We start from the raw sequence: 16,481 nt of genomic DNA on the forward strand, positions 1-16,481 counted from the left end.
AGAGCGCCCCAAGGGATGACGAGGTCAAACGGTCATAAACTACTACAAGACCTTTTCAGGCTGGACATAAGGAAGAATTTTTTTTACTGTCCAAGCCCCCAAGGTCTGGAACAGCCTGCCATAGGAGGTGGTTCAAGCACCTACACTGAACACCTTCAGGAGCAAACTGGATGCTTATCTTGCTGGGATCCTATGACCCCAGCTGACTTCCTGCCCTTTGGGCGGGGAGCTGGACTCAATCTTCTGAGGTCCCTTCCAGCCCTAATGTCTATGAAATATACGTAGATTTATATTCGTGCACCCCATCAGTAAAAAATTTTTGAGCACCCCCCCCCCAATATATGTATATAAATAGAAATAGAAATAGAAGTTCTAATATTTTCTTCCCGCACCCCAACGAATCGTCTTATACACCCCCTGGGGTACATGCACCCCACTTTGGAGTCCACTGCTCTAGACGTCCTGGTGTCATGACAGTTTATGTCCTACAAAATAATTTCCAAGTATTTGGACAAGTGCAGTGGGTTCTTTTTACCCCCATCCTGGATAGCAGCTCTTTAATTGCCACAGCAGCACTCTATACTAGAGATATCAAAAACAAAAGATGCAGCAAGATCTCTCTCACGCAATGATCTGAGCCTTCTCTTTATGAGAAGGATTACCTCTGGGAATCATCCATCCAAAACGCTTAATGTGGAGGTTGTATAAGGTTTTTTCTTTTCCTTTTTTTTTGTGGGGGGGGTGAGGGGGAGTAAGGGGAAAGGAGGGTGGGAGAGCATATGTTTGGATAAAATAATTTCAATTTCTCTTAATAGTTTCACTATAGAGACAACAGCACATCAATTTTATGAAAGGCAGTCTTGCTTTCTCCTTCAGAGCAGTAGTTCTGGATTGTCCGAATCATTGAACACCTTAATTAAGGGGCGAGCAATTATTTCGGGCGGAGGGACACTTACTGAGTTTTGGCAAGCTGTTGAGGGCTGCATGGGTAGCCCTGACCCTTGAGATGTGTTCCGCCCTGGTTGCCACCTTGGGGCTAGAAGTCCCACCCCTTAAACTCTGACTTTTGCCACTAGAAATCCCTCCCCTTGCCCCTAGAAGTACTCCTTTGGGGAAAATGGTTTGCCATCTTAGGGGGGAAAAACAAATTATACACTAAAAATCAAACACCCATAATAATGTATTTTAATTTAATTTAAAATATATATTTTTGATCTTATTGTGCGTTTGTGCTGTATACGTAGAAGTGGTTGCATACAAGCTCAAAATGCAGTCTTACCTGTAAATTGTGTGCGGTGTGCATGGGTGTCAGGGGATATGGGGTGGGTGTGGGGGTTTGTGGGGATGTGTGTGCATGGAGTGGGTTCTGGAAGCCTGCCCAGCAGCAGGGTGGAGGGGGGTGCTTTTCTCCCACATTCAGCTGCAGTTTGTTCATCACTGGTGCTGCCAGTCTGGACCCTGTGGCAGCTCTGGGCTCACCCAATGGGCTGAGCGGCAGCGGCAATACCAGCAGGGCACGAACTGCTGCAGGGGTGGAAGAAAAGCGACCTGTCCCCACAGCCACTGGTGCTCCCTGCAGCAGCCTCTTGGAGCCCACGCAAGGCTGCCTCTGCCCACTCTCTGTTGCCACCACTGCCCCATGGGTGTTGGGGACATAGCAGAGGTAGGACAGCCCTGTGTAGGCTCTGGGCAGCTGCCACAAGAAGTGCCAGCAGCAGGAGGGGAAGGGGCCGCTTTTACCCCGTGCTGAGCATCAGCTTGTTCCCTACCCACCACCACTACTCAGCCTGGATGGGTGAGTGAAGGGCACACAGGGTCAGGGCTGCTTCTGGTTGTCCCCACCTGTGCCACGGGGCTGGAGCAGGCAGGGCTGGGAGTAAGCAGCCACACAGCAGCAAACGGCAGCCAGGCGGGAGCACAGGACCCGCACTGGTGCCCTGAGGCCAGCACTGGTGGGGCCCAGAGTGGGTGGCAGGAGCACAGGGTCCCAGCTGGCTGGGACTCTCTCGAGCCAGGCTAGCTGCCCTCTCTCCCTGCTGGTACAGTGCAGCCTGGCTCCACACACCCCTAGCCAGCAAGCGCTCTATGCTTCTACCATTCCACTCTAGGCCCCAATCAGTGCTTGCCCTGGGACATTGCTGTAGGCACCATGCTCCCACACACCCACTCCCTTCCACTCCCCCCATCCCCGCCACCATTTTTCCAACTTGTCTTCCCGCTCCCCACCTCCTTCTTACCTGAATTCCCCACTGGGGCAGAGAGGCACAAACAGCCCCATGGTCCCAGACCAGAAGCTCCAGTCAGGAGAATGCCATGGCTTCCCCTGGGTCCCATCTTTGACAGGCAGCTGGGGGCAGATAAATATTAATTTTCTAAATTTTTTAGGGGTCCCACGGGCCAGATACAATTGCCTATCAGGCAAGATCCAGCCCACGGGCCATATTTTCCCACCCCTGCCTTAATTCAATTGGGGTATTGAAACTTCTTGGGGCACTGCTCTAGAATATCAGGCAGGCTCTCAATATAATCTTGGGACAGAGAAATTAGTGAAAGAGAAGCTACTCACTGGCAATTAGAGCTCTTGAAGTGATTTTCAGTAGAGATCCAACTGGACTGTATTTGTGCACCACTGCAAATCCCAGAATTCTCACAAAAGTTTGACCATTAGACACTACACAGATTTGATCTATAGGTATAGAGCCCTCCCCTCTTTATAACGCCTGTCCTAGAATAGGAAATGCTTTCCCTCAATGTCCAGCCATGGCACTAAACCTTGTGTGTCAATACTATGCAGGATTCATTGTTCCTACATGCATTAAGAGGAGGGATTCAAAGATTATAGCATTTCCTTCTCTTCCCTCATCTCTCTCTGAACAAAAGCAACCGTTTTCAGTGCAGTGTGAAGCTAGTCTTGGTTTTCTGAAACTTTCAAACACCTTGAGACCAGATGAACTTGTCCTGGAAATGAAGTCCCAAAGAAGAATACCGAACCAGTGCCAAGCCCAACCTGGGACCCTCTTCCAACAGCAAAAGGGAATCAAGACTCATTTGTCAAAGGCTTAAAGTAAAAAACTACAGTCAGATGGAGCTTAGGGAAAATGCTCCTCAGCTAAGTAATTTAAGAAGGTTTAAGTAGGGCCTATGGAATCAAAGTTACTTAAACTTTATAAAACTTATTTTAGGAGAAATTACTAAAAGCTAACAACTCTAATATGCAAAAAATATCAAAATAGCTCATAGCTGGGGGAAACAAAACAAGAAAGTAGACCAGGGAAGGAGGAAAAAACAGGAGTTTTGAACTGCTGCTTTGTCAGCTGGAAGGAACTAAAGGCATGTGGGAACTATGGCTTTTTATATAAGCTTGCCTAAGGGTTTGTGTGCAAATGGATTTAATTCAGGAACAGCCCCATATGTAGACAAGTTTTAAGATGTCCAATAGCCATAAATAACAACATTTACTTTATTGCCAAAAGCCAATCTACTTGACAACCTATTTGAAAGGGAAACAAAAACTAAATAAAGTGTTTCTGAACCAAAGAACAACTTTAAAGATTAAGTCCAAAGCCACAGAAACATTCAACATTGTGTGCTGGTCTTTTTTATAAGTTAGCCATAACAAGGATAATACTAAAAACACATGACACTATATTACAAAACTTGTTCACCAATAAAATTACAAATAGGATTCAATGCATAAGATTTTATTCTATACAAAGGAATGATCACGTAGCCATGAAGTTAAGTATGGTCTAAATGCCAAGGTCTAGAAACCTGCTATAGGTACAAATACTTTCTGGCAATCAGTAGCATTTTTTGAATACTAGGGGGGAAAAAACAAGAAAAACAAAAAAAATCTAACATTTGAGGTGGTGTCCACATCTCTTAGCAGCTGGACCTGGGGTCCCATTATTTTTTTCTTTTAAGATATGGACTAATATATTTGTAGAAACCTGTTTTTAGTTGCTGTGCAACAAGGGATGCTTACAAAATTCTAAAAATTAAATTAATTTTCATTTGTTGTGAATACTTAAAGTTCAAGGTAGATACACCAAGGTGCAATTTCCAGTTTTTCTGCATCATAAAATAGCATGACCTAAAACTGTTGTCTTCCTCTAGCAGACATGTTACGCATTCAAAACCATTATTACAGCATCTTAATTTGTTTTTCACTAAGTCATATATATCGTTTCCTGGTTCAGACAACTGTGCCAGGACATCCTGTCTGCTGTTGTGGACCACAGCTTGGATGCGTCTGAAAATGAACTTGCAAAATCATTTTGTTTCCCTAGAATGTCAGGCTAAAGCTGATATGCCATTTCTGCTTTACCTGGCTACAAAGCAAGACAGAGCAACAACATCCACACTGATCAGTCAGTACTCTATAAAAATATACAAATGACTACACTACATAAGATTGAAAAGCATGCTCAGTCATGAGATAACAGAACACCTAAATGTTCACAGCATTAAATGTTTTCCTTGAAAGATCCATCAACACTTCAAGCAAGTTTCGTTGCTTATACTAAGATAAAGTGACAGTAACTACACATTAATGTACAAGATCAGAATCCTTTCATTCTTCAACACTTTGGTATTCAACTGTAAAGTGCTGATGAAAAAAAGAGTTGTAGATTATTAGAAAAATCAGTTTTTGATGTTGTACTATCACATATTTTGTGACAAAATATTGCAGCAATGTCCAATGACTACCTGAAGGATCGTTCCAAAGAAGATGGAGCTAGACCAGGGACAGGCAATTATTTGGGCCCACAGGATACACAGCAACTCCGGAGAGCTGTTGCAGGCCAGTCAGGACACCTCCCCTCCTGCAACAGCCTACAGCCTGCGTGCCCTGCCAGCTCCTCCCTGCCACCACTACCAGTGCTCAGCAGCCACTGAGCAAAGTCCCAACCCCAACCCCAGCCCACTCTGCACCTGCTCCCGACTCACCCTGGCTGGAGTGGACCAGCTCCAGACCAGCTGAAACCCACACTCACACTCTCGACCCCAGCATGCCCTATACCGGCTCTGGACTGACTGCCTATGCTGCACAGTGATGGCAGCCAGGCAGAAGCTGCTGCTAGGCATGGGGAAAAAGCAACCACTTCCCCCTCACTGCTATGAGGCCCTTCTTTCTGCAGCCACCTCAAACAGGCATCTGGGCTGCCCTGCTGCTCCTCTCTACTGCCACCACTGCCCCCTAGGTGGTCCAGAGGTGATGGTGACAGCAGTGCAGAGGAGCTGCAGGGCAGCCCAGGCACAGGCTGCAGAGGCAAGGGGGAGGCAGCTGCTCCTCCCCCCCATTCCCAGCAACAGCTTCTGTCTGGCTGCTGCTCAGGATAGGTGTAAGGCACAGGACAGGCCAGAGTTGGGGCTGTGTGTGCAGGCCCCTACCAGTACCAGGGAGAGGGAAGCAAAGCACCTTGGGATACTGGAAGACTGTCCCGTAGCTTCTCTCAGAAGAGAATGTGTACGTTTGCTCTCTCAGGAAGAACTCTCCGAGGAACAACTTGGTTGTTCCCAGGATTGATTTTTCTCCTGGAGCAGTCATTTTTACTCTGGGAGAAAAATCTGTGTACTTGTGGTTTCCCCTGGGATATCAGCCATTCTCCCAGGAGAAACTGAATGTCCATTCTCGATCTCTGTGATATGACATTAGTGATATATTCCATTCCTGCAAAGTGAAGGTACATACTCTTATCTGGGGAGGGATTACAAGAAACTGCTTCCTATTTTCACTTTTACTAACTCTCAAACCACAATTTTACTGAACTGTATGGTTTTATACAGGGATGGGCAATTATTTTGGGCAGAGCTTACCCAGTTTTGGCAAGCTGTTGAGGGCCACATGGGTAGCTCTGACCATTGACAGATGACCCACCCTGTGACAGGTACCCCGCCCCCTGGTCACCATCTTGGGACCAATGTCCCAGGGCCAGCACCAGTGGGGCCCAAAGTGGGGCGCAGTCTGGCAGGGGTCTGTGGAGCCGGGCTGCGCTGCACCAGCAGGGAGAGGGGGAACTGGCCTGGCCCCATAGAGCCCCTGCTGGCCGGGACCCTGTACTCCTGCTGCCTTGCTCTGGGCCCACCTGGTGCTGGCCCCAGGGCACACCGGTGCGGACCACGTGCTCCCACTACCTGCCCACTCACTCCCAGTGCCCCCTAGACCCACGGTACAGGAAGGGGGCAGCGTGCAGCCCTGACCCCTGCTCGCCAGCAGGGAAGGAGCTGGTGCTGAGCACAGGGAAAAGTGGCCCTTCCCCTGCCCCACGGACAGTGCTCCCTGCTGCAGCTGCTCGCAGCCTGCGTGGGGCTGCGAGCAGATGCAGTGTGGGGCACTGGGCACAGAGCTCCTTTTCCCTGTGCTCAGCACCAGCTTGTAACTCATCACCACTGGCAGCCTGGGCCCCATGCTGGCTCCAGGCTCACCCATCAGGGATGCGCCACAGCAGGAACAGCTGCTCAAGGTGGAGGACAGCAGTCCCCCAACTTGCTGTGCTGGACAGTGTTTGCTGCTGTTGCCCACCCGGACCTCACGCGCTGGGCAGCCCAGAGACAGCAGTGGCAAACAGTGCCGGCAAGCAGGGCGGCCGCTTTCCTCCATGCTGAGCAGCTGCTCCCACTGCGGCACAGCCCCGATAAGCAAGCCCAGAACTGCTGCAGGGCCCAGGCTGGCAGCAGGGGCAGGTTACAAGCTGGTGCTGAACACGGGGAAAAGTGGCCCCTCGCCTGCCCCGTGGCCATCACCCCATGCTACAGCTCCTTGCAGCACGTGGGGCTGCCTGTGCCTGCTCAGGACAGCCCCGCATAGACTGCGAGCAGCTGCAGCAGGGAGCACCAGCCATGGGGTGGGGGAAGAGCTGCTTTTCCCCATGCTCAGCTTTTCCCCAGGGTCCTCCCCTGCCTGTCCCCCACCCACACCCCTTACCTGAGTTTCCAGCATGATGCAGCCACATGGTCCCAGGCCAGAAGCCCCTGGGCTGGGGCCTCCAGCTCAGGGGGTGAGGCCAGGTGGGCCCTGTTGTTGCAGGAGCCCACCAGGGCTTCCCCTGGGTCCTACTGTCCCTGGCTCATGTCTTTTTTTTTTTTTTTTTTTTACGGGAACCAAGGGCCAATAAATATTAATTTTCTAAAATTTTTAGGGGCCCCACGGACCAGATACAATGGCCTCACGGGCTGTATTTTGCCCAACCCTGGTCTTATACCATGTTCATTACTATACTACCTGAGCATCATCAGAACTGGACTATGAAAAATGACTAATATCCATGATATATGGCTTGTTCTTTCACCCTCTCCCCAAGACAGCAGCACGTATAGTGGAGTTTTTTTGGTTTAGGAGGAGTTCTGGGGGTGGCCTGAACATATGTTTTTTGTTAGAAAATACAAGTTTGAAGAAGTGGCCCTACATCTGTAACAAAAGATGGCAAGGTTTGTGAATTCCTAAGGGAGCTCATTTCAGTCTCAAACTGACCCTCTGATTCCCATGTAAAGACCTGCATCACACTAGAGAAACAAAGCTGTCAACCACAGTCCTCATCCTGGAGTTTTCATCTCTCTCTTACACATCCTGAGCCCAGGCCATGACATACTTTAAAGATAAGAACCAAAATCTTTAACTGTATTCAAAATTCTTTGAGAGTCTGAAATAAGTGAAGGACATGTATGAGACACCTCCTGGTTGCCTATACAATTCAGGAGATATAGGACAGCGTGGCCACACACACCTTCCACCTCCTGACCTGCCGGTAAGTATCATTGCTGCCAGCACCCTTGATGAGGCCACCCGCAAGAGGATCACAAAGCAACCTACCAGATGTGACTTGGCCACCTTCCTCAGTGGCTCACTGGAGTTTGGCAGAGATGGCAAGGACTTGGCCTCTCTGTAGAGCCAAGCCCACAATTCCATGCCTCGGGAAGCGTATTGGCTGCGCCTGGATGTGGACCAAGGAGCTGGGAGTCTCCCTGCAACCAGCCCCGCATGCCGACCATGTCACCATGATGCTCTGCATGAGGACCTTCCTGGAGCAGTTCCTGAAGGACGCCGTCCGCAACAAGTACACCGGCAACCGGAGGGCCAAACCCGACCAGGGCAAGGTCTTTGATGTTACTTCAAAGTGGGACTTGAAGAACCACTTCAAACCCAGCGGGAGCTTCACGTGCTTCACTGACTGGCACTTCCTCCACCGCACCCGCCTAAACTGCCTGCCTCCGAATGGGGCCGCGCGCTTTGGCCACGGGGACAAGAAATGCCGACGGTGCAGCTACGCAGCAGAGACCCTCCCCCACATGCTGTGTAGCTGCAGGCCGCACACTAGAGCCTAGCAGCTCCGCCACAACACCATCCAGCACCGCCTGGTAAGGGCCATCCCAGCTGCAGTGGGAGACATCTCTGTAAACCGCACCTTCCCAGGCTGCGAGAGCCAGATGCACCCTGGCACTGTCATTATGAACGAAGAGGCCAAGAAGATCTTGATCATGGACATCATCTTCCCCCTCAAAAACAAGCGCCAAGCCTTCACTGACGGCTGGGCTCGCAAATGGGAGAAGTACACCCTGCTGGCCAACAGTCTGAGGGGCCGCGGCCATGACAGTACGGTTGACACACTCATTGTGGGAACACTCAGCACCTGGGACCCAAACAAGAGCAAACTACATGCCTGCTGTGTCTCCCACCACTACGGCAAGTTGATGCACTGCCTCATGGTGTCCGACACTGCTGGTCCCGTGACATCTACGTAGAGCATGTGGCAGAAGGACACCTCTGTTTCTCCCAAAAAACTCTACTCTGTGACAATTTGGTTAAGATGGGCCCTGCATAGGGTACACACTTTACCCTCTCTCTTTAGGTAACCTAAGCTGGATACATTCCTGAGGGAGGGGGGAAAACCTGCTCCCTCTGCATACGTGACTGGCATCACACACCTGTGCTCCCTGGGGGTTGGCCAGATGTGAAGCACCCCCAGGGAGGCACTTGGAGCCTGGAAGGTAGGCGCAGTGAGGTGGGTGGCTCAAGGCAGGAGCACCCCCTACTGGCCCACCATAAGGGCCAGTGGCCTGGGGAAGAGCTGCAATCTGCTCCTTGCATGCCCCTGCCTACAAAAGCAGCACTCGTTGCAGGAACGTGTGGGCAATGGATCATGGCTCTGCCCCAGGCCTCAGCCCTACACTATCATGGCCCCGTTATCCTGATCACAGCCCTGGCTCCACTCACCTGTCCCATTCCTGGATGCCACTCTCTGCCTGCAGCTTGATCCCATCTGTCTGGCTGTGCGCCCTGGCCAGTGGGTGCAGGGCAGATGGGCCAGGGTGCCAGGGCAGAAAGGATGAGTCCGGCAGTGGCAGTAGGGACTGGCACTGGCATCTGTAAGGAGTTGCCACTGTGGGACTGCTGGGAGGTCCAGCCACCATATCACCCCAGCCCCACTGAGTGCCAGGAGGTGGTAGGACTGGTCACATCTGCCACAGCCTGCGTGGGGCAAAGGAACCTCCTGCAGTCTGGGCAAAAATCCCTTGGCAGGTTGGATCCAGCCTGTGGGCTGTATTTTGCCCATCCTTGGACTAGGGTGACCATACACCCCAGTTTGGCTGGCAAGTCCCAGATTTCGTGGGTTATCCCAGTGTCCTACCAGTTGTTGAAAATCGAATCAAGAGTCCTGCAATCACAGAGGCCTCAGACACAGTCCAGCAGAGAGGAAGAGCAGCATGATATGCCAGACAAGCAGGCACACAAGCACTGCTGCGGCTGTGTGGAAGCAAGGCAGGGGGACTGGAGTGGTGCTCAGCCCAGCCCAGCCTCCAGCCATTGCTCAGGAGAAGCCAGGCTCCACACGTGTGGGTGAGGGTACCACCTGCTCCAACAGTACCTGGCTGCCCACCAGGCACACAATGCCATTCCACCTCCACACTGCCCTGCATGCCCTGCCTCTGCCTCAAGCACTAACTTGTGTGGGGGCAAGGGGGAGCAGTGTCCCAGATTTCCTTAAACCTAATATGGTCATCCTACAAATGACTGAAGGCTTCATGCCTGGGAACAGTTACCCAAGAATTGCCAGAGATGTAAATAAGTGAGGTCATGCACTTGTCTGCCAAGATGCGACAGCCTCCTAACCAGCCAGAAATTATAACAGTAGCCAAAAGGTAATGTTTTCAGTATGAAAGCTTAGTGTCAACAAGTTCGAGAGCACCTCTAAAATCAGACTGAATTGACTGATTCACCAAAAGAGACCGAGCAATGATTGCACTCTTAAAACTGCTTTCCCCTGCCCAGCAGCATTGCCTTTGATTTGCTCAGATTCAGTTTCTACTAACTGTTCCTTAACCACGTACTGCTTTTGTACAAGCACTTAATCTTTGTTACTCATATTCTGAAGAACAGGTAAAACCATGTGCCATCTGCTTATTGCTTACGTCTGTGCTTTTTAACTAGTTTACCACTTTGCCCAGTGTTACATGCCAGACCTACACTGACATGAACTGCAGCTGCAAGGTAATACAGCAGTTATACATACCTGTAAGCGCAAGTCCCACAACTCAGAAACATGTACCAAAGGCAAATGAGCGAACACACTTTTTCAGTCAAAATGAGTATAGAACGAAATTCAGAAAAGTTTCAGAGAAAGAGATTATATAACATATTTCAAGATAAATTAAAAACTACAGAAAACATAGAAAGCAGAGGCAAAGACATTAAGAGCAAGATAGGAAACATGAGGCGAAGCAAAGTTGTGCAAAGGCGTAAAAGTGAGGATACATAGTAAAAAAGAAAAAAGAATATGGGTACACCAATAAAGATTTTTTTGGCCAATACCAATAGCCGATGATTAAGCAACCATATCAGCCAATCTGATAACTGATATTTAGTAATAGTGCAAGGCATTTTAAAACTACTGTTTCTTTTGCACTTAACACACAGATATACACACATACTTGCCTCCTGCCTGCTCCAGCCCCAATGAGGAAGGCAATGACAGCATTATTTCCACATATCGCCCCCTTGCCCACAGCCCTGCTCAGGCTATGTTGCTATCCTGAGCGGGCAGGGTGGACCCTTGAGCAGACAATGGTACTGGGCACATTTGGAGACACAGAGCACACCACTGCCTCAGTGCTGACGGACCCCACACAGCCAAGTTCCCACGGTTGCCAGGGAGAAGCCGCTTTTGCAAAGACAGCCGGTACCTCTAGCGGAGCAGAATGTCCCTTCACCAGGCACTTCACCCTGCCCACGCGCAGCCTGTCTCTGCAGCAGCCCTGGTATTCAGGCCCTATGTGCACAGCATTGCCATTGCAGCTGTTGATGGTCTCTTTGTCGCTGACCACTCCCCAGTATTCCCTCCCCCTGCTCGCTGGGACCTGTATTCTGCCACGGGCTCAGGATGGCAGTGGAGCATGGGGACTGGATTATCCTCACCATAGCGCTCCAAGTACACGGTGGTAATTATTGGCTATAACAATGAAAAAAATCTGATAATATTAATTCTCCTTTTATCGGTGCCGATCTAATAGTCAACCAATATATCAGCGCACCCCTAGTAAAGAATAAAAAAATTAAACAGTAAGAAACTGAAAGTTATCAAAAGGATTCAAAACAAGATGAATGTGAAGTGACACTGGCAAAGCAAAAAGAGCGGAAGTTAAGTGGGAATGGTATGTTGACATTTAGGAAGGTAGTGAAGGTGTGGGGATGAAAATGGGAGACATCATAAAATCTGACAAAGATGATCTGTATGTGGAATTTTTTTTTTTTTAAAGAGGTGAGTTTAAAGCAATAAAAATGGAAAAAAATATTTTTCTTTTAAGTGTTACTATCCTAGAATAAATAAACAGAATGTTTGAGACTACATCTTTCTATAGTATAAATAAACATCTCTTATGCTATCTAGCAAACCTGATACCTAGCAATCTTTACTCAGGAGTTCAAAAGTCCCATTAACCAAATACAGAAATATTACCAGCACTTTCCTCAGGTCAACTGAAATACTATCATACTTAACTAAAATTCTTCTTACATAATTCTCTATTTCCTCCCAAAGGATTTTTTTTTATATTTAAATATTGAAAAATTGTTTCAGAAAGAGACTAAAAACTAAACATTTCCATTTCAATCTTACATTTTAGCATACACAGCTGTCTTTCTTTCATTAATTTTTTTTTCCTTAACCGATATGTCTTTGGTCAAAGTGTGGTCTGGTAGTTGTGATGGTCCATAAATTATGCGAGTGGCAGGGATATTTTTTTGGACAAGCTTTTGGACCCGAGGAATTGCAAGGTTTTCTCAAAAACTTGTCTACAATCCCTTCCAACCAGGAAGTCGGTCCAATAAAATGGGCTCTTAGTTCATTAAAGATACAACAGTTAAGATTATACAGATTTTGCCCTCTGATCAGCAAACTGAAGGGGCACAGGCTTGTGTTATCCTGCTCACAGCTGTAGCTATTGGCTGAGCACTGCAGCTTGTACTTGAAGCAGGAGTAAGTTGTTGGTAGTATCTTGATGAGGCTTGTGATTGGAAATAGCACTTTATTTACTAGAACTTCTATAAAAGAACTACTTACAATAAAGTAGCAGTCTTGCTACTGCTCTTTGCAAGTGTATGGGGCCTAACCTTATGTGACAGAAGTTCTTCTAGAAACAATGTCCCAGTAGTGTGACACTGCAGAAAACAATCTGCCACACCAAGAATTTCCTTATGTCTCACTTTCTGAACACTACATTTCCAGGAGGACATACTCTACAGCACACAGTCAACCATAACACTGGAATAATCTTTCTTGCTACATTCTGCCTTCCAAAATCGAGGTGCATGCTTTATTTGCAGGAAGGGAGGGTGAAGGGGGGTGTTGCATGAAACAAAATGTTTGTCTGGTACTTGCCATGGAAGAATAAGAGATGTTTCGCCCTAGAAGTTACTATATATAATTACATTACAAGCTAATGAAGGAAAAGCAGCAGCTCTTCAAATAGGATATGTTTTTCCCCATAGCTTCTGTCTCCCTAGAGTTTGGGTTAACAATTAATCTTCAAGGAGGAGTTGTTTAAAAAGGATGTGAATAGAGAAGGTTAAGCAGCTAGTGCACAAGTCAAAGACTGCTCCAAATACCAGTACAAGAGATAAATAAGCCTAGCATTAACTCCTGAGCCCCACACTAACAAGGCTACTTACCGTAAAATATAAAATAAACTTTAAAACATTTTAGTTCTTCAGCAATAACAGTGAAAACAATAATGTAGACAAGGAACAAGCGCTGAAACCATGGCGTTGTCTAAAACCACTGCAGAAACTTAGATACAGCGATAAAAATCACTTGACCTCCTATTTACACCATCATTATTTGTAAAGTGACAATGGAGAGTTGCCTAAAAAGTGCTACTGCAAACAGCCCTTTCTGACAGCTCTCAACAAGGATAACAGATATCAATGATATCCCAAGAAGTTGCAAAATTATTTTTGTCCACTGTCAGCTCTTCTTTTTATTTTAGGAATGCCCACATGAATAAAATACACTATTCTAAATGTTTTCTTTACATTTACAGATACAACAGTAAGAAGCTTGCAGCACTTAAATTAATTGCTAAAGCAGTCTCAGATATAAATATAGTACATTACCTTGAACTGAGGGAGGATGTTGCTCTTGTGGCTTCTCCTGTGACAACAGCCCCAGGTAGCTGAGAACAACATACTCTGTTTCATAGTGAAATCCTACAGGCACAGCAGCAGAGGACGCCATGGAATTGGCTTGTAATGCTCTACAGTTAAGGGGCACGTAGTTTTTCCTCTAGTTAGCAAGTGAATACTGAAAGGAAAAAAGAGTAATTTTTGTAAGGAAGAAGGCCATGCATTATCTTACAGTAAGAGAAATCATGACACTGGATTCTGCTTAAAAACATCAACACAATGTTCTATCTCAGGGCTGTCCAACTTTTAAGCAGCTGGACGCTGCATCCCATGAGGGCTACACCAGCGGGGGCCACACACTGCACGGCCTTCAACAGTTCAAACTGCAGACCACCTGGACAACACACTCCCTCACTGCTGCACCACATCCAAGAGCAGTCCTCCCACCATATGCAAGCTTCTCCAGCATCATCCTGCCCCATGGTGCAGTGGAGGAAGCAGAAGCCTCCCAGAGATCCTGGCTGTTGCTGCAGCCAGAGCAGTATAGGATGCAGCAGCTGCATAGGAGCCTAGGGACCACAGGCACAGTGGGCTGCACATAGCCTGCCAACTGGACAGCCCTATTTTACCTGAATAACCTATGGAAAATGTATACACTGGCATTCAGTATACAAAGCCTCACACCTTACAGCAAAATGAACCTCTCAAGTTGAGAAGACTTTTTTTTTTCCTTTACCTTTCATACCATCTGAATACATGTGTCTGGGGTAAAAGATACCTTGATCTTCCTTACAAACAAAAGTTTCTCCAGGTAGAGATATGCAAAGGGGACAAAGTCAACTAGAAACCTGAGGAGAGTTTCTCTCCCCATCCTTAATCACTAGACAGTAGTCAACCATTTCCTTTGTTTCTACTATTTTTCTTGGGTTTCCAGCATGGTTGATGTTCATACCTTTTACACAAATTGACCATTATCATTCAGATTAACTTTAATGATCTAATACAGGGGGCGTTAGCTGGGGATACGCTTATCCCTAGGGATACTTGGAAAGGTGATAGGGGGTATGCACAGGTAGGGACGGAGCATGCCCTGGGGCAAAGCAGCGGTGTCTCCCCAACACGTTCCCACACATTGCGCAGGCGTGAGGGAGGGGCATGCCAGGCACCACCAGCCCCACACAGCACACTACCACGCCTTCCCAACCCAGCTCGCTCTCCTGATTGACCATTGGGCTGCTGCCCTGAGTCAATACCCAGTAGCGAGGAGGCATCGTGGCCACACCCTGCCTGCAGATCTGCAAGAGCAGTGAGGCGCAAAGGGTCTGAATAGCAGGGTGAGTGGGAGCGTGTTTCTGTGCCTGCTCTCAAGAACAGGGCGGGGGGGTAAAGGGCAGTGGTGCCTCTTTTCAGACAGATGTGGGGCAGTGGGGTTCACATGCTACCACCCCACACTGCCATGCACTGCCCCACTCCACCACCACACAGCACTTTCCCACAGTCAGTCACACATGCAGATCCACAGGCTGCTGCAAAGCCCATCAGCAGCCCGCAGAGCCACACATGTGACTGGCTGTAGGAAAGTGGTGTGCAGCAGCAGTGGGTGGCAGTGGCAGCCACATGAAAGCCCCCCTCCCCACCCCACTGCTCCATGACCAGCCACTACCACCAGAACGGGGACACTTGTTAAAAAAGGTTGAAAACCCCTGATCTAACAGAAGCAGAAGACAGCACATGGTCAGAAAGAGAAAAGAAATACCATTTTCTTTGGGAGCCCTGGAGAACAATTTTCCTTCTAGCAGCTGATTAGGAGAACTGGATTTCTTACACAGGCACTGTCCCTTAGTACCAATGGATAAGACAGAAATGCAGATCTCTCTAACAGCGACATAGGACTGATGAACATTCCATGTCCTGGTACAGGGGTGGGCAAAATGTGGCCCGCAGGCTAGATGTGGGTCGCCAGGTCATTCTATCTGATCCGCAGGACCCCTAAAAAAAATTTAGAAAATTAATATTTATCTGCCCCTGGTTACCGGTCACGTGACCCTCGATGGCCTGCCAAAACTCAGTAAGCAGCCCTCTGCCCAAAATAACTGCCCGCCCCTATCCTAGCACTTTTATATATTTCCCTTTATAAGCAGTCAGATGAGAAGAGCAGCAAAGAACAGAAGGTCAAGAGCCAAAATAAGACACCCAAGAAGGGCCAGAAAGAAGAGTCAGACCTCAAATAAAGGCAAGAAAGAGAAAGGGGAAAAAAAGGTTTGAAACAGAACTTTTTAAGTTTTAGGTCAGAGGTGTTAAACATACGGCCCAAGGGCCAGAGCTGGCCCATGGAGCTCTACCATCTGGCCCCCAGTACTGCCCCCGAGTCATCAGTGCAGGGCCAGTATGCAGACCAGATTGGGCCCACAGACCTTATCTCATTCCCCTAGCACAGCTGATCCAGCAGCTGCTCCAGGAACCATGTGGAATGAGTACTGGAATGGTGGCCACCCCAGCCAGACTGGGTGGTCTCTGGGTCAGGCTCCCCGCTCTCCTTCGTCTGCCCAAGGCAAGGCTGCAGGATCATTCTAGGCCTGGAGAAATCGGGCAATTTCTTCCTCACAGTCGGGACCCAGGTCCTAGGAGCTGGACTCCAGCAAGGGAACGGCCCCTTCCACTCCTGGTGCTGCCCTGCCAGAGGCAAGGTAAGCTCTCATGTCTCACATGGGAGACTGAATGGATCCAGCATTGGGAAGGGCAGGACCCAGCTGGGCTGAGAGGCCAGGGAAGAACCCTGCTCCACACGGGGGGGTGGGGAAGGGTAGCAGCTGCCTCGGTCCCTGACAGGCTCTGCCCCTAGGCCCTGGCGCACAAACCTCCA

The 16,481-nt window shown here is 48.5% G+C and overlaps 1 protein-coding gene across 1 annotated transcript in view; it reads right to left on the reverse strand.

Moving 5' to 3' along the window:
• BCL2L13 (BCL2 like 13) overlaps positions 1-16,481 on the reverse strand; it is a 74,163-nt gene that overhangs the window by 53,479 nt on the left and 4,203 nt on the right. Inside the window, exon 2 of the mRNA XM_019544536.1 lies at positions 13,610-13,796. Within this exon, the coding sequence (XP_019400081.1) occupies positions 13,610-13,730 (121 nt within the window). The 5' untranslated portion in view covers positions 13,731-13,796. The remainder of the gene's footprint in view (positions 1-13,609; positions 13,797-16,481) is intronic.

Source organism: Crocodylus porosus, unplaced genomic scaffold (genome assembly GCF_001723895.1).
Source record: "Crocodylus porosus isolate Cpor-Errol unplaced genomic scaffold, CroPor_comp1, whole genome shotgun sequence".
Classification (NCBI taxonomy): Eukaryota; Metazoa; Chordata; order Crocodylia; family Crocodylidae; genus Crocodylus; species Crocodylus porosus.